Source organism: Phodopus roborovskii, unplaced genomic scaffold (genome assembly GCF_943737965.1).
Source record: "Phodopus roborovskii unplaced genomic scaffold, PHOROB, whole genome shotgun sequence".
NCBI classification, from domain to species: Eukaryota; Metazoa; Chordata; class Mammalia; order Rodentia; family Cricetidae; genus Phodopus; species Phodopus roborovskii.
In genome coordinates this window covers 4,868,841-4,894,206 of record NW_026125543.1, presented here as the reverse complement: position 1 = coordinate 4,894,206, position 25,366 = coordinate 4,868,841, and the positions used below count along the sequence as shown (strand labels likewise).

At 41.4% G+C, this 25,366-nt stretch overlaps 1 protein-coding gene across 1 annotated transcript in view; it reads right to left on the bottom strand.

Annotated features, from left to right (window-relative positions):
• The window catches only part of Med12l (mediator complex subunit 12L), a 324,235-nt gene that overhangs the window by 227,443 nt on the left and 71,426 nt on the right, over positions 1–25,366 (bottom strand). Inside the window, exons 11-15 of the mRNA XM_051177003.1 lie at positions 11,994–12,125; positions 8,868–8,994; positions 2,561–2,775; positions 1,894–1,998; positions 915–1,091 (exon numbers count right to left, since the gene is read on the bottom strand). Coding sequence (XP_051032960.1) covers positions 915–1,091; positions 1,894–1,998; positions 2,561–2,775; positions 8,868–8,994; positions 11,994–12,125 — 756 coding nt within the window. The remainder of the gene's footprint in view (positions 1–914; positions 1,092–1,893; positions 1,999–2,560; positions 2,776–8,867; positions 8,995–11,993; positions 12,126–25,366) is intronic.

Below are 25,366 nucleotides of genomic sequence, written 5' to 3'. Positions count from 1 at the left end.
TGCCACAAATGATGTGATAGACTTTGATGAAACTCCATGGAATGCTTCATCCTTTCTATGGAGCAGGGGAGAGAATAGGATGGGGGTTGGTAGGGAACATGGGAGGGTGGGACAGAGAGGGAACTGGGATTGATATAAAAAATAAGATTGTTTCTAATCAGCTTACTGCTCAAAACTTCTACAAGTCCAAAACACAGCATGCAGGAAACAGTTTACCTGAGAATTAAAAAAGTCTCAGCTCTTAGCCTAATGTTCATTACTAACATTCTCTTTGGGATAAAAACCTTGCTACTTAAGATTTCAACACTAAGTTCCTTGTCACTCTCTTCTCAGCTGCTACCCAAGCTTTAAACCTACCAAGTCCAAAGCCAAGCCCACCTACCTCTGTCCATCATCAAGTCACAACCAACTTCTTAGTGACAGTGGTCCTTCTCCCCTATATTCACTTTGAGAATGGAAGGGACACAGGAATGTCAAAAGCCTGCCTTTTAGTGGGCACTTAGGTTTTCACCCAATTGCTTCACTAGCCCCAAAATTCTTACTCATCTGTAACATGTCAAAAGTACCAACAGTCAAGCAATACAAGTTAAAAAAAAAAAGTAAGCAGCAATTGACTTTGAAATTAAAGTAGGAAACATATTTAGACATTACTTAGTGACTCAAATCCTTTTAATAAAAAGATATTAATACAGGGAATTATATTACATGTGGTTAGTCACTAATAATCACACCATAACATCCAAGTTGTATCTGGACACAAGCCATATGATCCAAATGACAACCATCATAGCAAAGTGCATATTTTCACCTGACAGCATATGTGAGCAGACAAGCAGGTGGCTAATCTGACCTCCTGTCACTAATGAGCATAGAATGAGATCACCATGGCCCACACTGATGGAGCCGTGACTTACCAGAGGTATAGGAAAGTGGGTGGCATACTGTAGGTGACGGAGGAGGTCATAATTTGATGGAAAAATTAGTTCCCTTGGTTTTTCTCTCTTCAGCAGTTTCTCGCCATTAACTGAAATTCCTCTGCTCAGGGAAGAGTGGGCATTCTCACAGGACTCTCCAGGCATGGGAGAGAAAATCTATGTCATGTAAAACAAATATCAGACATCATTAATGAAGAGAGCAAAACCACACCATTGTGCCACATGTCAGGGCTTCAAACACAAGATGCTCACACAATAGCATTTCCACAAAATAGCTGATCAAAAAGATACACAGAAACTTTATTAATGTCCGCAAAATTAAATCACACAAACAAAAAAATCTGTAAATATCACCGCCCACCCCACCCCCTTGAAAAAAATGGGAAAATGTGCCTGGGGAAGCGGGTGGGGAGGGAGTGGCCAAACCAGTAAGAGGACCGACCGGCCATGCAAGCAAACTTAAAAGTGTTATCCTCAAAGAGTTGCATTTCCTCCAAAAACACATGCTTAATAATACTTAATAAGATTAACCCATAGATAAATATTTTAAATGTACAACCATTTTATAAAAGCAATGCTTTTATAAACAGCAAGATTCATGAAAAACATATACTGAGACACAGTAGAAAAATGAATTAGCCATAATGCTATCCTTTAGAAACTCGATACAAAGATTATCACAATGACACTACTTCCCACTCCTCAGAGAGGATGATCCCAAAATAAAGTGTCAGAGCCAGTCAGCTCTGAATAATTTACAAAGGAGGCAATACAGCTCGGGAGTGAGGACGGCTTGAGAAGAAACAACTGCAGAAGACCGCTATGACTTAGGGTGGATGACATTTGCATCACATGTGTGAGTCATTCCAATACATGAGGCAAGAAATAAAAAGATGGAGACAGGTCGGGATGGGAATTGGTGAGTTAACTGTCAATGAGAATCAAAGGTTGAACCTACTGGAAACTCAGAACCAAAGTCACTTTTAAAGTCACTCTTGTCTACTTCATCAAAAATGTTAGTGGTTCCTGAGCCAAGGCCCATGTGCGCCATAATACTGTGTTCCTGGTAATTGCCAGAAAAAGAAAGCCATGTTGTAAACTTTGCAGTTTAAGAAATGGAAGTTGAAACATTACAGTAATTTTTTCAACATCCTATCAATTCACTCCCACTTTCTATTTCCCTAAAAGAAGTTAAAGGAAATTTGAAGACATGTATTGGGTTTAAGAGCCACATTCTGTCCCCTTGTGACAAAGTCTTAACTCCCATGATGTTTTAAAGGAAGAGCCACATTTTGTAACTTAAAACAAACTGGCCACAATTTCTTCCATTTGGACTATTTCCAATAGGAAAAAAAAAAAATGAGATACTTAAAGATCTAAGAATAACATGAGATGCTTTAGAAAACAAACAAATATAGCCAATCATAAAAGAGTATCTGGTAAATACAACACAGAAAATTCTAGAAGACATTTATTCCAAATGTGATTGGACAGGAATTAATTTTGTTGAGAGAAAGTAACTAAAATCCAGCTGCCTTTCCATCACCAAATTGCCTATCTGACACTGACTCCCCCAGTGGAGTTTACTTTGGGATGTGGTATGGACATCACCCCCAGGGGTATACCTCCATCTTCATATCATGGTCCTTGGAATAGTGTTCGTCTGCATTCTCTCCTACTGGTGACCGCAGCCCAGTCGAGGCAGTGACTGACAAATCTCCTCTCGAGATGAGGGTGCACATGTATGCATCATGGGAGAACACGTCATGGCGGATAAACTCACAGAAGAGCAGCACCAAGTTCACAAATTCTACCTTCTCACATTCGCTGTTTGGGTCCGCTATGTTAGAAACAAATTCAATCAGAAAGGCCTTGACCAGGCCCACCCCAAACCTCCCAAAAATCAAGGTCTTAGAACATTTTCACTACCTTTTAAACTTTTATTGATATTTCTTTTAAAAAGTACAAAAGATGGTAAAAGGTGGGGCGGTAGGGATAGAAAGGGTAGTAGATGAGTGTCCTGGTTCTTTTTATGCCAACTTAACCCAAGCAAGAGCAATCAGAAAGGGAGGAGCTTTCATAAGATCCAGCTATAAGAAACTAAGAACAACCTCAACCAAAGAATGGATAAAGAAAATATGGTACATTTACAGAATGGAATATTACACAGCTGTTAAAAACAATGACATCATGAAATGTGTAGACAAATGGAAAGAATTAGAAAAAAATCTTGCTGAGTGAGGTAACCCAGACGCAGAAAGACAAACTTGGCATGTACCCACTCATAAGTGGATATTAGCTGTTCATAAAGGATAATCATGCTACAATCCACAGATCCAGAGAGGCTAAGCAGGGCTCAAGGAGGGGATGCATGGAGCTCCCTGAGAAGAGGAAAGATTTTGTGGGTGGACTGGGGGTGGGTGGGCATGTGAAGAGGAGGGATCAAGTGGGAAGAAGAAGGAGTACTGGCAGAGATGACTGGAACTGGGGGAGGGCACTTGGAAGGTCACATAGAAAGCTATGGCAGGAGAAACTCCCTGGAATCTATGATGGTGACCCTAGTGAAGTCTCCTAGTAATTAGGAATATGGAGGACCAACTGTCTGTCTTTTATAACTGGCAAGGCTCCCAGCAATGGAACTGGTACATCAACCCAGCCACAAAACCTTCCTCGTACAATCTGCCCTGCCTGCAAGATGTGCTGGGGCAATTGTGGTGCAGAACTTTGTGGGAGTGGCCAACCAACAACTGGTCCAACTTGAGGCCCATGTCATAAGAGGGAGCCCATACCTGGCACTTCCTGGATGGCCAGGAACCAAAGCTTGGACAGCCCAGAGACTTAAGACAGGAATAAACATAACCGCCCCCCCAAAAAAATTCAATGACATTATTCTTAATGATATTCTGATATACTCATAGATCAAAGCCTAGCCCAATTGTCATCAGAGAGTCATCATCCAGCAACTGACAGAAGCAGATGCCGAGATCCACAGCAAAGCACTAGGCGAAGCCAGGGGAACCCATAGAAGAGGAGGCAGAAGGACCATAGGAACCAGAGGGCTCAAGGGCACCATGAGACCACTGACTACAAAATCAACTAAGGAGGGCTCATAGGGGCTCACAGGGACTGGTGCAGCAATCACCGACCCTATATGGTTCTGAGCTAGGTCCTCTGCATATACTTTATGGTCAGGTAGCTCTGTGCTCTTATAGAATTCCTAACAGTGGGAGTGGTGGGTATCTCTGATTCTTCTGTGTGTGGGATCTTTTTCCTTTCCTTCTATTGGGTAGCCTCATTAAGCCTTGATATGAGGTTTTTTTTGCCAACTCTTCTTGTAATTTGTTATGCTATGTTCAGTTGATATCCCTTAAAGGTCTTTTTTTTTTTTTTAAGGAAAAGGAGAAGTGGGTCTTGGATAGAGGGGAGACATGGGGGGCAAGGCTGGGAGGAATGGAGGGAGTAGAAACTGAGGTTGGGATGTAATGTGTGAGAGAATAAAACATGAATTTTAAAAAATCCAGCTGTAAGACATTTTCTTAATTAGTGATCAACAGAGGTGGTCCCAGCCCATTGTGGGTGGTACCTTCCCTGGGCTGGTGGTCCTTGGTTCTATAAGAAAGAAGGCTGAGCAAGCCATGAAAAGCAAGCCTGTAAGCACACCCCTCCATAGCCTCTGCATGAGTTCCTTCATCTAGGTTCCTGCCCTGCTTGAGTTGTCGTCCTGACTTTCTTTGGTGATGAGCTATGACATGGAAGTGTAAGGCAAATAAACCCTTTCCTCCCCAACTTGCTTTTTGGTTATAGTGTTTTGTTACAACAATAAAAACTCTAAGAAAAAAAAAAAACTTGGTATCAGGAATGGAGGGTATTGCTATGACAGACCTGTTTGGGGAAGGATTGTGGAAGAATTTTGGAATTTTGAGCTAGAAAAAATGTTAGGAGTGTTGAGAGTTCAGCGGGAAGCTCTTTCAGAGGTTGGACGATAATAATGTTGAGAGACATGCAGAAGATGAAGAAGTTTCAGAGGGAAATTTAAAGACTCTATCAGGGCCATTTGCTATTTTAAATTAAGATTCTGTCATTCTGGTCAGCTGGGGCTGAAGAATCAGCTGTGATTAACAAGATACTAGAACTTTTGGGGTAAAACAGTCTCCAAAGTGTCTCCTTGGAGTACACAGAAGCTGTGTTCCAGAGGTGACCAAGGTAGTATCTTGCAATGGCAGCTGAACTTGGTAGTGTAAGAGACACCCAGGTGGTATTGGTTTTGAGAGCATGATAGCTGAGACTTGGCACTGTGAGAGGCCAAGAAAGGTCATTGGTGAAGGTGCAGCCTCAGTGGTAGTTGAAGGCCCAGGACTGAAGGGGTCGTGCAGAGTTGTGGCTTGGCACCAATGGAGACCCTATTAGAGGTTAATGTACAGCCCCCATTGCAACAACGAACTCCAGGATTCTGGAAATGCCAATACCACAGGATGACTACCAAAAACAGCAACAGCAGTGGAGTGGAGCCAGCCAGAGCCTAGAAGACAAGCTGTGTGTGCTGCAGAGGGCAGAGCCAGAGAGGTGACCTAAGCCCTTTGGAGGAGTCCAGAGGATCATGTGTGGATCCCAGACACTGAGCAGTTACAGTTTGGTTTTGCTTTGATTTGGTTGTGACTGTGTTCTGAGTTTTCCCTCTTGTAGGAAGAAAGTATTTGATTTATCTTTTTATTTTTACTAGAGCCCACAGTTGAGAAAATTCTTTTTTTAAAAGACTGGATTTTAAGAGAGATTGGTTATTTTAAAGGGACTGAAATTTTAATGTGTTTGAATTTGCAAAGACGTGGTGCTTTTAATGTGAGATCTTGGGAATGAATGAGAAAGAAAGGGTTGTAGCTTAATAGTGATGTTTGTGTGTCAAGCTGACAAGGGGTCAGTTGTACTGGTTGTGTTTATGTCAACTTGACACAAGCTAGAATCATCACAGAGGAAGAAGACTCAATTGAGACAATGCCTCTATATAAGATCCAACTTTAAGACAAAGGCATTTTCTTAATAAGCCATCTACCGGGGAGGGCCCAGCCCATTGTGGGTTATCAACCCTGAGCTGGTGGTCCTGGGTTCTACTATAAGAAAGCAGGCTGAGAAAGCCATGGGGAGCAAGCCAGTCAGCAGCATTCTCCCATGGTCTCTGCATCAGTTCTTGCCTCCAGGATCCTGCCCCACTTAAGTTCCTCTCCTGACTTCCTTTGATGATGAACAGCAATGTGGAAGTGTAAAGTAAATAAACCCTTTCCTCCCCAACTTATTTTTTGGTCATGCATGGTGTTTTGTTACAACAAGAGAAACCCTAATTAAGACAATGAGTGTAACCATAATTCACTATTTACATGGTCAAAGGTGTCAAAGAAAAAGTTAGTAAGTTCTAGTTTTTTAAGTTTTATTCAAACATTTACTGAGGCACTAACATTTGTAAAGCACTGATAGGTTAGTTTCTTTTTAGGAGTGTGTGTGCATATGCCCCAAGTTTATTTGTATACTGGTACCCTCTAAGGTGAGAAAATGGATAGGATACCCTGGAGCTGGAGTTGCAGGTGGCTGCCAGTGCCCCTTAAAGCATGCTAGGAACTGAGCCTGCATCCTCTGTACAGCAGGAAATGCCTTGTCTCTAGACCTGATAGGCAGACTTTTATTGTGCAGTTATAGCCAAAAAAATATGGACACTGTTTGCTAAACACAATTTCAAGTTTAACGATAGTAGTTCCTGAAAAATAAATGACCTTGTACTTCATAGTGTAAGCCAAAGCATGGCTGGACTGCCTTCCCTTTTATTACTAAAAACAATTTGTGACTATCTTTAAATATAGTAAGAGTGCTGCATCTTTGGGATATGTATGTGCACTATTTCAAATAAGACTTAGTAGTTTAAATGCTAAGGAGGGGGTGGGGGAGTCCTGTTATAGCTTGTCTTTACTATAAACTAGATGAGATTTAGCATCATTAGGGGAAAAGTGCTATGTGCCTGTCTGTGAGGGAGTTTCCAGAGTGTGATGAAGTGGGAAGTCCCTAACGTGGGTAGCACCATTGCATTTGGCTAAGACCTTGGACTGAACAAAAAGAAAATGAGCTAACCACCATCAAGCTGTGCCCTCTGCCTCCTGAGTGTGGGTGCAGGATGCCCAGCCACCTCAAGCACCCGGAGCCAAGACTTCCCCAGCATGAAATAAACCTTTCCTTAAGTTGCTTTTGTCAGACATCTCCTCACAACAATGGCAACAGTGACTGATGCTGACTCACTGTAAAGAAAAGGAGGAGATAAAAAGGCAGACAAAGGCCAGTAGTCAGCTCAACAGTCTTTTCCCCCCTTCAATCCATAACCTATCAGCATAGCTCATATTATGATTTTCAGTATTGCAACCATGTTTTAAAAAGCTTGATAGCATACCTTTTGGATAAGCTTAGACAACTGTATGGCTAAATCTGCAAAGCTAAATTCCTGGCACCATCATTTTCATAAAACACCAACCACAAAACAAAAACAAAAAAACAAACCCAGTCAAAAGTTGATGTGCTCTGTTCCCTGAGCATCCTACCTAAGAGTCTCCTCTCACAGTCAATGACAAGCAGCCTCTTCTCAGGGAAACTGAACGGGTCTCTCAGACAGAAAATGTGACCCAGGAGAGGCAAATGATAGAACACATTCTCCCCAAGAACAATTTCAATGCATGGAGGCAGCAAATTCGGAACAACTGTAGACCTCCTCCCACATAACCCATGGTAATTTATAGCTACCAACTCCTGCGACTAGCTTTCTAATATCAGGGGTATCTTCTACCACCTTATCTTCCTGTTTCCTCCATTCAAACATCTGGATGACTCCAATACTTGCTTTCCTCAAGGTCAGCTTTTCCAGACCTAGGACTTGAGACTCGTGGTTGGAGACCCTTTTGGGGGGGGGATTACATATCAGATATCCTGCACATCAGACATTTACATTACTATTTATAACAGTAGCAAAATTACAGTTACGAAGTAGCAATGAAATAATCTTATGGTTGCTTGGCACTGCATGAACTGAATAGTACAGGGCTGCAGCATTGAGAACCACTGCCCAAGGCCATAACGCCTCCAGGTACTTCAAGGAAGGCCTTGCTTTGTCCCAAAAATCAGCAGAAACAAGGTCCATCCTCAAGAACCATAAATCTGTGTATTTAGTTTGCTCTTTTCAAGGAATTTCTACCTCCCCTCCTATTCTATCACTTCTTACTCTGTCACTTTTGTGTTCTTCTCTGTCTTCATCAAGATCTGCTATGTGGTGTTTTCATGTGCAAATCTCAGAAAAATATGGGCAAACTAACACTGCTCACACAATAACTTTCCCAAACCTTTCCACCCTTAGTACCCCTACTACATGGCTGTTAATTCCACAAACTCTCAACTTCCCAACAAAGTAGGTAATGGAAACATCCCAAGGAGAATGGCGAAGCCATGGTCATACCCAAAAGAAAATTATTATCATCACAGGGTATGGTTAAGTATCACAGCACCCGAATTCCTGTTTGGTAAGAGACTCAAGGGGGAAAAAGAAGAAAGAAAGAAAGAAAGAAAGAAAGAAAGGAAGGAAGGAAGGAAGGAAGGAAGGAAGGAAGGAAGGAAGAAAGAAATAAATTACTAATGCACCAAATACATGAGGACACTTTTACATTTTAAAGTTTTTTTGGTACTTCGTTGATTTTAAAATGACTAAACTTACCCAATTAAAAAAAAATACATTACATTTTCTTAGAAAAACAGATTATATTCATTATATTCCATGCCAAGAACTTTGGATAAGATGAAAGAGCAGGCTTGACTGGGGAGGGAGGAAAATAGGAAGGCAGGGAGGGAGGGAGGGAGGGAGGGAGGGAGACCAGGAAATCCCTCATCTAAAAGCAAAATGCCTTCTTTACTTACACAGTGATGGGGCCTGTGTATCTAAAAATCTTAGCAAAACATTCTGGAAAACAGGCAAACTAGATCCAGCAAGAGAGGCTGAAGAGATTGACTCTTTCTCGTCCAGGACTTCCGAGTCACCACATCTCTACAGGATAAAAACAAGCAAGCACAGTGTGTCAGAACAAGGGTGCAGTAACAACAGGTGATCTGCCAGCTCCTATAAACTGCTCAACTCTCAGACAATCCATCGACTGAGATTCCAGCACCACTTGAAGACCACGTGTCACAGAGGGGGTCATTTTTAATAGAGGAACCCTCTCCACACAGTTCAGCAGATTCAGAGAACATGACCTATGTGAACTGCAATTTCTGCTCTGTACTATACAGTAAACTTTGCACTGGTAACAGTACCCTACTGAAATATAAGGCAGTGTGATTTACATATCCCTTACTCCTATACAAAACTGCTGGAAACAGCTTAGGTTCATGTCTAATCATGTTTTGTTTGTTTGTTTTTTCTTTTGTTTTAGCTTTGGGGTTTTGTTGTTGTTGTTGTTTTGTTTGTTTGTTTTTTTTTTTTTTTTTTTTTTTTCTTTTTCGCTGGGCTCTCTGACACATGGTTCTGATTCTGATTACTCTGTGTTGTACTTGCATTAGGAAGATGCATGTGGAATGTGTGTTAGGAGCTGTCAACTGAAGAATTCTTCGGAAAGCATTCTTTTGTTTATTTATCATACTTCAACACAAGCATTTCCTAGGGCCTCTAGGACTTGCCCCAGCTCATGAAATACATCTAGAAAAGTTACTGTCACTGCTATTTACTACACAATTTACTAAGCAGGAGATTAAACTGTTTAAAAGTGATCAGAATCATCATTTCTATTCTTTTTGATTTATTTGACCTCTCCTATTTTGATGCTTTAGGCTTTAATTGGATTATTAAGAATGTTATATTAAAATACTGGTTAATTCAAAAATATTCTCCATTTTCAAAGGCCAAATGTTAATGACTCCAATAATAATAATAATAATAGAAATCAATTAACTTAGCCATCTCTAAGAAATATGTGCTTAGATACAGGTTTGGTCTACTTGGACTTTGAAAGTGCTGTGAACCTCTTCAGCATGCTATGAATGTGCACACACGCTCATGCATTATAAAAAACCTAGAAAGAGCCGAGCCACAAATAAGTGAGAAATGAGTCTTTAGTTGGTGAGGTCTAGTTAGTCACTATAGTCTGTTTATAATACATGGAAGACAGCAGTGAAAGGCTCTTCCTGTTTACACTCTGTACAAAGGCCAGTTGTTCACAGTGAATGGTATCTTCAAGTACCAGTTTCAACAATGTGCTGCTCTCTGGGTTTTGATAATCACAGCTCTAGCAATAGGAGAGAAGACATCTGCAAAAAATGCTCTTCCTGCTTCATTTCCCGTAGCTTCACAGGAAGTTACTAATGGCCCTATGGAGAGCCAGGTGGATGTTCATCCATCCCCAGCACAACTTGAGAGGGACGACACAGAACCCTTACCAAGATGGGCAAGGTCGCTTTTGTCAAGCTCACATTCTGACAGGGGAGGGCACATCATCTACTTAGTGATGTGGGTAAGAGCTGCTAGGTGTGGATATGATCACATGGTGATGGCAGAGTTTCCATCACCTAGGAGATGGCATGTTACCTAAGGATGTCCCACAGGAAGATGCTTAATGAAACAGGAGTGCTCTATAGAGAGACAGTGGGCATGAAAATGTTCCGAAGCAGAATCTGCTGCCCAGCAAAGGCCCCAAAATAACAGTAATTGTATGCAGTAAGAGTACAGACAGCCAAGATCAGGGTGAGAACTGTAGCCCAGAGGACAATGGGCAACAGATGTTATAGGAAAGATGGGAAGGGCAAGCAGTGGGAGTCTCTGTGGGTCTCACGAAGGGAGAACTATGATCTGACCCATTTATACTTCTAAAAGTCCACTCTGCAATCTGTGTGCAAAGGAAGGGGGAGAGCAAGAGGAAGCAGACAGCATGGGAAGCCAGAGGCGGCAAGGCAGTGCAAGTGTCTCTCAGATCACACACGTTCCCTGTGGCTACTGAGCTAATATTTACATTAAGAATGTTCACTCCTGGCTGTGTTGGTACATACCTTCAACCCCAGAGCTGGGAGGCAGAGGAGGGTAGATCTCTGAGGCTGAGGCTAGCTTGATCTACAGAGAAAGTTCAAAGACAGCCAGGGCTACACAGAGAAACCCTGTCTAGAAAAACAAACAAACAAAAAAGAAAAGAAGAGAAAGAGAAAGGAAGGAAGGAAGGAAGGAAGGAAGGAAGAGGAAGAGATAGGAAGGGGGAAGGAGAGAGGGAGGAATCAAGGGAGTTTGGGAGGGAGAGAGGGAGGGAGGAAGGGAGAGAGGGAGGAAAGAAGGGAGGGAGGGAGCTCACTTAGAAAATCCCCCTTAACAGTAGCTAATGCTGACAAATGTTGGCTATGGTTTTCATTTTATATGTCTGGGATTATAATGTTTCTATCTAGAAATAAATCATATTCTCAAAAATACTTCATTCAAATTAGCTGGGCATTGGTGGTGCACACCTGCAATCCCAGTACTCGAGAGGCAGATATCTGTGAGTTCAAGGCCAGCCTGGTCTACAGAGCTAGTTCCAGGACAGAGAAACCCTGTCTCAAAAAAAAAAAAAAAAAAAAAGGAAAGAAAAGAAAGAAAAGAAAGAAATAACAAATTGATATCTACAATCTCATAATCCTGTCTCTAGAAAACATTTCCAAGTCTGCTAGCACATGATGTAGCTTCAAAAATGTCACAAAGTTGGTTTACACTATATGCAATTTACATTTTTATGAATCTCAGTGCCACAAAATTGGGTTTCTTTGTTCTGATCAGATGCTAAAATTTAAATTTAAGAGGTACAGTTCTTAATTATTCTAGAACACAAATTATTGGCAGTGTCTACTTAGACCCTACCACATGCCTTGAGAAGATGACATATCCCTCCTACTCCTTTCCCAAGACAAAGAAAGCTAACATAATACAGATAGGAGAGAAGTTGCCCAGCAGCACAGATGATAGGAGAGAAGCTGTCCTCTGCAGCACAGCACTTTAAACTAATCATGCATACAAAGAGAGAAAGCTGGACCTACCTCTGCCTCAATCTCTGCTTGCCTTTTCTCCAAGAGTTTTGCCACGGCCATGGCCCGGTGCTTGCCAGATCTTTTGCAGCTCACAGCCCATTCACATAACAATGTCACCACAGCTTCATCATTGGGGGCAACCTAATGACCAAGAGAAATGTACCAACCATATCACAATGATGCAAGCAAATGACTACTTAAACTTTAAAGCTCTGTTTCCAAGTTTTACTAGCAGTTGATTTCAAATCATTTTAACTTAAATAAGAGAGGGAAACCTCAGTTAGAAAGAAAGAAATCACTCAAAATTCACCTAAATGTGTAACAACTCCAAGAGAGTCAGAGTTTCCTTAAAGCAGCCTTGACACTCTAGTACTGAGTTTCAAACCCACAAAGGGAAATGGCCACTGGAGTCCAAGAGCAGCTGTTACAAAGTCCACACACTTAACTCGACCGGTGGTCAGAATGTTGACTATGATTTGTTTGTCAGGTAATCCTATCAGGCTTTGTTATCAAATGGCCAGTGAGAAATTAGGAGAAACAAACCAGGGGGAGGCTGGAATATTGATGATGCATGTATGGCTCCTCTCACTATAAACAACAACCATGGGGAGGGAAAGCCAAGCATCCAAAGAATCAAAAACTTCAAGCAGACCTGGTCAGCAAAGTGACATAGCTATATGCAAAGCAGTATCAGTCCAGGGACAGATTCCAGTGACTAAAGATGAGAGGGCTTCAAGGACCTGAGGGATATGAAACATAGCTAGCTGGTGTCGTGAAGGGGTGACAGAAGAAAGATTGGGCTTCTATGTCATGTCTTTGCATAGCTATGCCACCTCAGCAACATTCTGGCTACAAGACTGTAGTTATTTCTCACAATCATAAGCACTATGCTGGAAAAAGTAGAGAATCATAGAATTGGCACTTAAATACAATGCTGGACACTCTTAACACTTTAGAATTCATGAGCTCAGGTGCAGTTTTGATACAGCTATGAGTGCAATCCCAGGAAGCCTAAACATACACATAAGCCAAGGCTTGTGGAGCCTGATATCTGTGAAGATTCCAGAATAAAAATGAATGCAGAGCTGTCAGTTATAACAATCCATTCAAATCCTAAAAATCAATTTACTCTGGTACTGCATTGGGAAATCTTATTTCCTTTTCTTAGCAGGTATCAACTGCAAATACTTCTCAGTTAGAGGTAGGATTTTGGGTCCACTGTGGTGATATATTGTTCATGATCTAATAAAGCCCTGAAGATCAGAAAGCAAAACCAGCCACACTAGTTAGCCACAGAAGCTGGGCAGTGGTGGCACACACTTTTAATACCAGGACTCAGGAGCCAGAGGCAGACGGATCTCTGTGAGTCCAAGACCACTCTGAACTATACAAGAGTGGATCAGTCTAAAACAGAAACAGCTCACACTTTTAATCCCAGCACCAAAGAGGTATATAAGGAAGAAGCAAAGGATCTCATGGGCCATACTGAGGATTCTGATTCGTGGAACCAGGATCACCCTTTTAGTCTGAGGTAGAGGTAAGAGCTTGTGGCTGCCCATTTTGCTTCTCTGACCTTCAGCTTGAACCCCAATACCTGTCTCTGGATTTTTATTATTCGTGTTACAGTCCACTTGCCTTTTCAGTGCTGGGATTTCGTCTGGCTTGGACTGTGCAGATCTTCTGCACGCTGTCACTAATCTCTATGAGTTTCTACATGCACCTGTTACCCCTGGAAGACACTGTTTCTCTGAAATCATCCATCACCTCTGGTTCTTACAATCTGCTCTCTTCTTCCACACAGATCCCTGAGACTTTAAGACGAAGTCTCTGATGAAGACATTCCAAAGTCTCTCATTCCCTGCACACAGCGTGCAGTTGTGGGTCTCTGTGTTATTTCCCACCTACCACTGGAAGCTTCTCTGATTAGGTGGAGCACTCATCTACGGGAACAGTGATATGTGACTGGAAGTCATTTTACTGCTTTGTTCACTTAACAAAATAACGTAGTAGCTTTTCCTCTAGGCCACTCAGTATCAGGCAGATACACTCTAGGGAAAGCTGTATGCCAGACATAGCTGGAAAACAAAACAAACTCCATGTTTTGAGAACATTTTGTGGGGAAGAGAGGGGGGGTCTTTTAATTTTGTGTTGCTTAGGTTTTTTTGTGTGTGTGTGTGTTTGTTTTTATTTGTTTTGGTCTTACTTGTTTTATTGTTTGCTTTGATTTTTATTTCTTAGGGGTTCCATTTTGGATTTGGTAGGACTTTTTTTTCTGTTTGTTTCAAGAAAGAGAGCACACAGGCACACCTGAAGTTGGGTAAGTAGGAAGAGGAAGAAGAGCTGATGAAGGGTTGGGAAATGGGGGGGGGGGGAAACAAGACCAAAGTATATTGTATGCAAGCATTTTTAAAATTTAAAAAAAAAAGTGCTCTAAGACTTGTATCCAATGTTTTAAATTTCTTTATATACGTGCTGGTATTATTTTGGCAGACACCTTAAAGGGAGCTCTGGGTCTGTTAATTTAGAACAAGGGGTGGGCTAGAGAGGCAGCTCAGTGGTCAACAGTTGTTCTTACAGAGCACCTAGAGTCCATTTCCAGCATGCCATGGTAATTCACAACCACCCATAACTACAGTTCCATGAGATCCAAACCCCTCCTCTGACCTCTGTGGAATCAGCATCCATGTGGTATATAGATGTATATGCTGGCGAAACATTCATACACATAAAATGAAATAAATCTTTTAAATTTTTAAAAATAAAACAGGAGAAATATCTCAAGTAAAATAAATTTTTATCATGACATTTAAATTTTAAAAGATAACTGTGAAGATTTTTCTGGCTGAAATCAATGTAATGCAAAAGCAGCGGGAGTGAAGGTCATGTCAATTCAAGAAGCTGCAAGTTTGGGTTCAAATTAAGAAAGAAATTAAACAGTTGCACTAATAGAAAACTGGTAGCAGCATTTTTAATCCAATCACTAATGTGCATTATATTCACATTTTTAGGTATTTCCTTTGCTTCTTCAAGATCAGATGAATGCTTTCTTGTTATAAAATCCAAGTACTTTACTGCTGGCAGCCTCAGGTCTGAAAATTCAATTTCCTTTATCTGTTATCTTTACTATATATGATTTCATATCTAACTGAACTATGCTCCAGTACATAGGTCACCCTGTGTATGTTCAGTGCATGTCAACTAGGTGAGACACATTCAGCTCTGCTGAATAAACTACAACAGGCGAGTCACAAAACTCATTCCCCTCTCAGCAAACAGCAACTTTACAGCCACCATCTCTTGGGAATGTATCTGTTAACAAATGTAGGTGTGGAGAATGTTCCCCATGTGCTCACCTGTCTCAATTCTTGGTCCCCAGTTGGTAGAGGATTTGGGAAGGATTAGGGGGTGTGGCCTTATTCATGGAGGCATGTCACTAGTGGTAGCTTTGGGGTTCTATAAGCCTATGCCATTCCTAGTTAGTTCTTTCTTTATCTCTGCATTATAGTTGTGTCTCAAGATGAAAGCTCTCAGCAACTGCTCCAATACCAAATTTGTCTTTCTGATGCCACACTCCTCACCATAATGGTCATGGACTAAAACTGTAGGCCCAATTAATAAACTTTTCTATAAGTTGCCTTGGTTATGGTGTCTTGTTACAGCAATAGACACGCAGCTAAGCCAGCAGACAATACTCAGATGCACAGTGAACAATGTACACAAACAACATACAATAGGCTTGCAAGACAGGGAGAAGACAAGCCTGGTCCCAATGCCTACAGTGTGCATGCAAGAGGGTTGCGGAATATCACAGAATATAATTCCAATTTTTATCCTCTATCTTGTCATAGTTAACTACCAACACACATATAAATGCCTACGAAATCACCCAAAGATATGAATTAAAGTTAACAATAGTTATTGCTGGTATTATACTGAGATAGAAACAGTATGCTACAGCTTGTTCTTGTCTAATACTTTAAAAATAATCCCATTATTTTTATAATTAAGCTGAAGCCCAAAGTTTAACTTATCAAATGTCTAAAAGCTACTAGGCTATACAATTGACTATCAAGCCCTACTCATGTGATTCTCACAGTTAACTGCTAAGCCTGCCAGGCAGGAGAGTATGGCCACAGGGCAAAGTTACAGACTGAAAGAAACTTAAGATAGATAATGCATCCATGTACAGTGTATGTAGCAATCATAAGAAATAATTTCTATAATGGGAACATACAAAGTCTAAATTTCATAAAGTCCTTCATATAACAACACTGTTAATCCGTCCTGGTAATGTGATAATGTGGTAAAATTCCTACCATTTAAGGAAAACACAATTATCTTTTATGATGCCACCATTTCCGGAATGAACATACCATAAACAATCATGAAGAAATCTTCCAACATAAGATGAATTTAACAGCTCTTAATGAACAAGCATCAAAGTAGGCTTTGGGTAGCATTCATTAGCCTCAGAGACCATACCAAAGTCAACTAGGGAATCTTCCTTGTTTTCACAAAAAAAAAAAAGGAAACAAAATGTCAACTAAATCAGATGCTGACTTTCTGGAAAAACTTAAGACATCTGGTGTGTTGGTTTGCCATTTTAAAATAGTTAGGAATACTACCTAGATTATAAAATGGTATCATTAAAGAGAAATAAAAGTCAGTAACTCACTACTATAAGCAACAAGTAACTAAAGGGACTTGGGGTCAGATACAGAAGAAAGCTCTCAACAGTTCCTTAACCCCAGACTAAAAAGATGTACTTGTAAATGAAACCAACCACTTAACACCCAAAAATGGTCACAAGTGGAAATATTACTTAGAGAACAGCACCAATAAACCATACAGACTGACATACAAAGAAATGACAACACCCAAAGAGTGGCCCGCACACCACGACAATATGAAATGCAGAGTGAATGTCTAGTTATGTGAGCCAGAGATGGTCTAACCACTCAGACACAAGCCTCTGTACAGGGTCACATTTCTAAGCATTTTTGAACATAAGAATCATCATATAAGGAAATAAAGTACAGACTGTTTCTGGTAGGGTTAAAGGAGGGCCCAAGGGCTATGAGGACAAAACAGGAAACAGTCATGCCAGTTGGTCATATCCATGTATGTACATTAGAGGGTTGGTCAGCACCCCTGTAGAAACATGCTGCCTGATCACATCTCTCCTGCAGCCTCTTTCCTCCCACACTTCTCATCCTAGTCCCTAATAATAGTTTAAAGCATTCAATAAAAAATGTATGTAGCCATATATGGGAGACACGATGTCAAAAATGCATAAAAGTCCTAACCCTGTAACTTCTGGGGGCTCCAACACACTGGACGACTGCCAACAAAATAAGCTGCTTCTTGGTAAGAGGCCTCTGGGTCACATTTCTTGGGCATGAAATCTGACTATATTTCAGCCCAAAAGGTCCTTAGGTTCTTTATGTAACTTGCATGGCATTTTATATACCCATGAGCATTTCCAGAGATATTTTAGATGGCCTGTTTTGTTGTTGTTGCTGCTGTTGTATTTTCTGAGGGATGGAGACTAAGAGCAAATTTTCCTAATCTTACATCCTTTGGACCAATGTTGGAAATCTTTAGGTTTTACCACATCCCAGAAACTAAAGGTTTGAAGTAGAAGGACTGCCATCTTGATTTAAGTGCAGAAGATGAAGATGACCCAACCGTGGGTGTTGACAAGAAACAATGCATCTATGAAAATGAAATTAATACAACCCTGTGAAACATGTGAATCAACCTGTCATTTATTGTACCGTGACACATACAAATTTTTCCATCCTTTAGTTAGATTATCATTTCACTTACACAAAAGGAGAAAACAGAGCCCTAAGAAACAGAATCACTAAAACCATGTGGCAAGAATTACAACTGAAGAATAAATCCTTCTAGAGACCTTGAATAGTGTGTATCTCTCATATTTAAAATAATTGAAATACTATACTTAATTTCCCCAAATCTCTGTCTGGTATAACAAACCATGTGAAGCACATTAAGGAAAATGACAGTAACATGTAAATAAGAGAAATAAAAATTTCTAGCATTTTTTTTTATTTCTAGTTATTTGCTCTGCTGTCTTGACAAACTTGCCTAGCCATGAACACAACCACTGTGGTTGATGAGAACTAGCACAGGAAGTGGATTCTAGTTGCAAGACCACTGTACACACAAAGGAAATGATGCCATGGGAGTTTGCAAAAAAAAGCAGCAGCAAAGCCAGGTTCAAAATGCAATGTGAACTGGCATAAAGGACATAAAATCAGTTGACTCTCCAAGATCAAACTCAGATTGTCAGGCTTTAGAGGAAAGCTTTACCTTCTGAGCTTCATCAGTGGCCAAAAGCTTCTTAGAATGGACGAATGGGAGGGCAGATGGAAGACTGATGAATGGACTGACTGACTGACTGACTGATTGATTGATTTTTGTGTGTATAGGCCACAGGAATGTTCCTGTGGAGGCCAGAGGGAGTTGGTTCTCTTAGAGGCAGAGTTCTAGATGGTGGCAACCCAGGGTGGATGCTGAGAGTCAAACTTTTATGTTCTTTGAAAGAACAGCAAGTGCTCTTAACTGATGAGTCATCCCTCTAGCCACCAGGGGTTTAAAATGATGCTTTAAAAATTATTTTACACCATAGTCTTGCTTCATAGCCCATGCTGGCCTGGAATTTGCAATGTGGCCTGGATTGGGTACATATTTGTTGTCCTTCTGCCTCATCCTACCAAGTGCTATAGTTACAGCTACATGCCATCATGGCTGCCATGCTGGTTCTGCAAGTCTTGCTTACTAACTAACTACATATATACACACATACATACATACATACATGTACTTTTTATATACTAGGGTCTGCCTTTTGTCCTATGCCATGCATTAGAGTTTTCTTCGACCTGTGGAATATATTTTTAATATCTTTTAGATGAGAAAGTCAGTGATCAGAGAAGAGTTATACAAACTCATACCCAATTCATTACTGAGAGGATAGAAATGCATACAGCTGATACACGTGAGTCTTTATTGTTCTTGTTAGAAATCATTTCACTTAACAATAAAGTCGAATTGATCAATGTCAGATGTAATCTCATTGTGATGGCTACGATAACTTCTCACATATTGGAATTGGCCATTTACATGCAGGAGTAATCTGTAATTTCTTAAACTGTTATTCCTGCAGTACTGAGGACTGGATTCAGGGCCTTACATATGTTAGGGAAGTGATCTGCCACTGCACTGCATCTCCCACCCTCCAGTTACTCTTTTAAACTTGGAGGCTCACCAAGCAGTCAGAGTTGGCTGAGAGCTCACCAAGAGCTTAGGAGTGCCTTGAACCTCCAGTGCTGTCTCCCTGTTTCATACAGCTGGGATTATAGAGCCCTGCCATGTAGAGTTGTGCACAGAAAAGTCAAGTGCTGAGTTCAACAGTGTGGATTTGCTGATTGCATGTCCTTTATGCCAGTTCACATTGCATTTTGAACCTGGCTTTGCTGCTGCTTTTCTTTGCAAACTCCCATGGCATCATTTCCTTTGTGTGTACAGTGGTCTTGCTACTAGAATCCACTTCCCGTGCTAGTTCTCGTCAACCACAGTGGTTGTGTTCATGGCTAGGCAAGTTTGTCAAGACAGCAGAGCAAATAACTAAAAATAAAAAAAATGCTAGAAATTTGTATTTCTCTTACCTACATGTCACCCTCATTTTCCTAATGTGCATCACATGGTTTGTTATACCATACAGAGATTTGGGGAAACTAAGCATAGTATCTCAGTTAACTAACTCCTTTGTCCTATAAAGTGCACACTCACATATGTCCATACACACAATAAATAAAGAACTTAGAGAATAGCAAGTTCTTCCTCTTTCTTTTGCTTCCAGGCCATAAAGTAATTAGCTTTGCCTGCTATGTCCTCATGCTATGGCATGCTGCCCGGCACAGGCCCAAAACAACAGACTCAACCCATAATGGACTAAGACTTCTACAACTGGGAGCCACTACAAAAGTTTTCTGGAACTTGTGAGATGGCTTAACAGGTGAGGTCAACTGCCACTAAGCCTAAACACTTGAGTTTGATCCCCTGGCCCCACAGGATAGAAGGAGAGAATCAATCTCTGCAAGTTAAGTGACCTCCAAATGCACACAGACACACACATTGATAAATGTAATTAATGCAATATAAAATTGAGAGTATGTGTTTCCTATTTACTAACTGTATAAATGCTCAGACATACATTTTGTTTACCCCAACTGATAATATCAATGAGAAATGGTAATTCTCAACTCAGACCCCCTGAACATGGGTCTCAGTTAGAAGGCCTGGGCAGTCTAAGGGACCTCAGACAGTGGAACCAGGATGTATCCCTGGTGCATGAAAGGACTTTGGGAGCACATTCCCCATGTTGGGATACTCCCTTAACCTAGAGGCAGGAGGAAGGGCCTAGTCCCTACTCCAAATGACTTGACAGACTTAGATGACACCTCCAGAAAGGCATCACCATACATGTGGAGTGGGTGGGGAATGGGGTGGGAGGATACTCAGGGGGCATGGGAGGGTGGAAGAGAGGGGGGAAGGGAAGGACAGAGAGGGAACTGGAATTGATGTGTAAAATAAGAAAAATAAACAAATAAAGGCAGAAAAAAAGAAAATGGTAATTCTAAGAGATTCATGGAACTCACACACGGAGTAGGAAATGAGGCATCCAAAAGCACAACACTAGTCTTGCCAAACTATGATGAGCATTAATAAATTCAGTACACATGGACCCCAACAAGAAGCCATCTACACACATCTACTGTTAGGGATTCTAGGCTGCTCCTGCCAAGGGCCCATGTTAATAAGCCCCTTGCTGGTGGCACAATTAAATTGTGCTGGACCCTTCAGGAAGTAAGGCCTGATGGGAGAAAACATCTTTAAGTAGCTATTGGGACCCTGGCCTGTTCCTTCCTCTCCCCCTGCCACCATCACTGCACCACATGCTCCCCTCCAGGAAGATTCAGCTTCACCATAGGCCCAAAAACATCGGAGGCAAGTAACCATGAAACAATGGAGACAAGTAACCATGGAATGAACATGCTAAAATCATGAGCCAAGATAAATCTGTCCTTGGTTAAGTATTGTGTCACAACAGTGGAAAGGTTGCTGACAAGCTTAATTATCTTGACTGATGCTTGTTTTCCTTATAGTAAGCAACAGAAACACAAAAAGATTAAGCATTTGCATGAACATGACCTGTTTTACAGCACTGAACCACCTCACCCTAGATGGGATCATCCCATGTTAAGTGCATCTTTGCTGTAAATAAATACTTGAGAAAAACCAAAAAGCGAACAATCCCAACAGGTCCTGGCTGAGACTAATGGGTGAGTAGGCAGTACAACAGATATTTGTGCATGCATCCATAAAAGAGCCAAGGGACCCAGTATAATCAATTTAATCATACTGAATTCATTTCTCCTGTGTCACCTGCCTCACTACATTTTTGAGTCACTAATATCAGTAACTGCTATTAAGCTGCATGACAGACACAACAAATGCTTAATGTTCCACTGATAATGGTTTCACATAATACTACATCATCCCAAAATGAGTATTCCTTTACACATGTAAGCAAATTATTCAAGGGTACCTTGAAAGCATGATGATTTCACAGCTGAGGGGATTCCTGTCATCCATGCCCCTGCCTCCAGCTGCAAATACCTTCTTGTCTGTCTGACTCTATACCAATTGTAAAGTGGATGCACATTCATTAATCTATTCACCCATCTCCTTCAAGGCAAATCCTAGAGGTGTATCCTCCTTCCCGTTACTGTACCAGCAGCCTTTTAATGAGCACAAAAAAAAAAAAAAAAAAAAAAAAAAAACCAAAGTGAGTAAATACACACTGATCACATCCCTGGAACCTAGGCATGAAGAAGCCAGGGACCAATGATGTGCTGAAAGGCTCAGGACACAGACCTGGAGATCACAGAGCAAAGGCCTTAAAAAGGTAAGTGTGCAACAAGCACAGCCAAGGAAGAAACAAAGCTCTTGCATTTTTGATGACAGTAATCAAGTTGGGTGCCTAAGCCTAGTGGATTCAAGATAAGTAAAGGCTAAACTTGAGACTTCAGATAACTAAAAACTCTCAACTTTGAACACTAAACCGGTGTGAAACAAATATAAACAAGAACCCTGTAGGTTTTGTGGTTTGGGGTTGGTGGTGGTACTAGGAGCAGGAAACGCCCATGATGCTGCTGCCTGGTGCAGCTGACCTGGTTTTTTTCATTACTCAGGACAAAGTCTATTTCCTGGGATTCCAGAAAGAGAAGTGAAAAGCAGCTTTCCCTGCCACCCGTGGACCTTCCCTTTTATCCATATCCCTGAAGCACCCGAAGATGCAGCTGCCTCTGCTCTCACATCAGCCATAATCGAGGACAGAGGCCAAAAGGAAGGAAGTGGTCCAAGAGCTCTGCAGAACTGAGGGGCCCTCCACACCTGGCTGCTTGGCCATGATGTCACCAGTAACTGACTCACTTAGTAATGGAAGCTGGGGCCCCACAGCCCATGAGGACTCCCCTCATTTGACTACTGGGCCCTGACACTCCATCTTATCACCCAGTAGAAAAGGCTCTGAAGCAGTGACCAAGTTAAAGAAGGCAATGCCACAGAAGCATGCGCCAGCATCTTGGAAACAAGCAGCGTTCAAGCAGGCCTACCACAGGTCTGCTGCTTGGCCTGCAAAGCTTACATATAAATCCTGACACTGCATTTCTGCTGTTAACAGCCTCTAGGAGGTGCTGCTCTCTTCACACAGGCTACACCAGTCTACACTACTTGCCTAACCACTGTCAAACAGTCTCTGAGCTCTGAATTAAAGCTAGACTTCCCTTACTTTATACTACACAGAGTGGAAAAATACCAAAACACAGGACCAGGGTGAAATATAAAGGGATTTGGGGATGATTCCCTACCACCTTTCCCATAACACTCAAGTGAATACAACTCCAGCAGATCATAGGGAGTCAAAAAAAAAAAAAAAAAAAGAGTAAAAGAATGCCATATCCCATGAGTTATTGGCGAACGTGTGCCTCAGCCCCGGTCAGCATCAGCTCCTCTCACCACAGGCGGGACCTGGTCTCAGAGGTGCTTGTCTGTTTGCTAGAATTTCTAATGGGCTTTCACTAATTGTTGAAGCTGATGCTGCCCTCTCTAGACAGGTGTTCTCTCCACCCCCTAGAGGGATGGAGAGAATTAGATTGCCATTCCAAGCTGCAGTGGATGGAGGGGCTGAAGTCTCCCCAAACGGTATGGGGAGAACAGTCCCAGTAAAAAAGCAAACCTCAGACCATACTGACTAGAGGTTGGTAACTTTATCTACCATCTAACATGCTATATCAAATTATGAAATCCAAGAAAAAGGGAAGTACATTTTAAAGGCAGGAGATGGATTTCCGAGTCTTAACCAACCACTTTATATATTCTGTCTTAACCAGAGAACAACTACACACAGGTTGATTCTTCCAATATAAGACCGGAAATAGCAAATTTTGGAATATACTTATAATCTGTCTTATAATCTCAGAGTATTTATGGTCAAGTGTTATATAATTGTGTAAGAACTCCAGGCACACAACTATGAGTAACTTGCTCTAGGCCACCAAGCTAGCCTTCAGCATTCGCTTGTGAGTTCCAGAAGTATAACAAGTGATGTAGTGGCCAAGACAACAGTAAGCCCTGACCCACGCGGGCATGGTGGCAAGGCCTGCAGTCTCAGCACTACACAGGCATGGCAGAGAGAGTTTGAATTCGAAGGTCTGCCTGAGCCACAGAGGGAGATGCCATCTTAAAATAAGAAGGGGGAGGGAGGAGAGGGAGAGAAAGGGAGAGACTAAGAGGGGAAGGAAAGGCACGGAAATAAGGTAAGGGAAACGAAGGGACAAGAAAACCCCAGTCAAAAGTAAATGGAGAAGCAAAATTACCACTTACAAGCCTACACATAAATACTTACCTTAATATGCATGCACAACAAATATTAAAGAAAAGCCTTACTTTTTAAACATTAATGTTAAATACTATAGAAGGGGCTGGCTGTCCATCCAAATATCCTCTCAGATTAAAAGGTGGTAAGTGTGAACTAAAGGTTAACAATACCATTCTGTCTTACTCAAAAATAGCACATTAACCACAAAGCCACTCGCATCCCTTTGCAGAATGCAATCAATGTTTGATATAATCATTGTTAAACCAAGCCAAATTGCTACAGTATCCGGGTCTCAGTCTAAGGCTTACGTTGCCCTCTAGTGGCAGGTCCTAGCGCACAGGCACAGCGGAGAATGACTGCCCTAACAGGAGGCTTAAATTCCCCACTGCTTTCTTCTCAGGTCAGACAGTGGGATAGGTCCTGCCTTAGTCTGACTGCGAATGTCCCCTACAGGCTCACATACTTCAATGTCTGGTCTCCAACTTGTGGTAGTTGGGAAGGAGGAACCTTTAAGATGGAGAACTGAGGACACCCTGAGTTTTACCACCAGGCCCCCTTTCCTGTGCTCCCCGCTTTACCTGCCTTGTCTCCTACCTATCAGAAATGGCAGTAACCCCTCAGGCACTGTGAACCAAAATAAACTCTTACTTCTCCCCAACTTGTTTTCTGTCAAGGTATGTTATCACAACACAAAACTTACTAATATAAATAAATGGATAATTTTCTGAGAAATTCTCAATGTGACTAATGCCACCATCACAATGATCATTTTCATTAATTTTAAAACAAAACAAGCTTTTTGGAATTGACCTCACAGAGATCTTCAATGCAGTGGCTTGTTTCTAGTACCTGCTGTGAAGTAACAGGACTTCTCAGAGTGTACTGGCAACAGTGGGATTTTATTCAGAAACAACCACAACATAATTTCTACCCTAGGTAAGGCAGCCTCCATGTCACTTACGTTTGCAATTGTTTGTGGGTAATTTGAGTTTCCATAAGTAATCGCAACCTGTGGGTCATGACCCCTTTGAGGGTCACTTATAGGATATTTTACATTATGATTCCTAACAGTAGCAAAATTACAGTTATGAAGTAGCAACAAGAATAATGGCTGGGGTCATCATAACACAAGGAACTGTATTCTATGGTTTCAGCATTAGGGAGGTTGAGAACCACTGGAATGAGGTTTTAATTTTTGTTTCCTTGAAGATTTACTTATTTTTAATTCATGGGTATGAGTAAGATTTTGCCTGCATTGTTTATCTGTGTTTCATGTGCATGTCTGGTGCTTGTGTAGGTCCCAAGAGGTTGTTAGATCCCTTAAAACTGGAATTACTGATTGTTCTAAGTAGCCATGTGGGTGCTGGGACCCTGGGCCCTGTCTCCAGCCCTGAAGCAGAATTCTTAATCA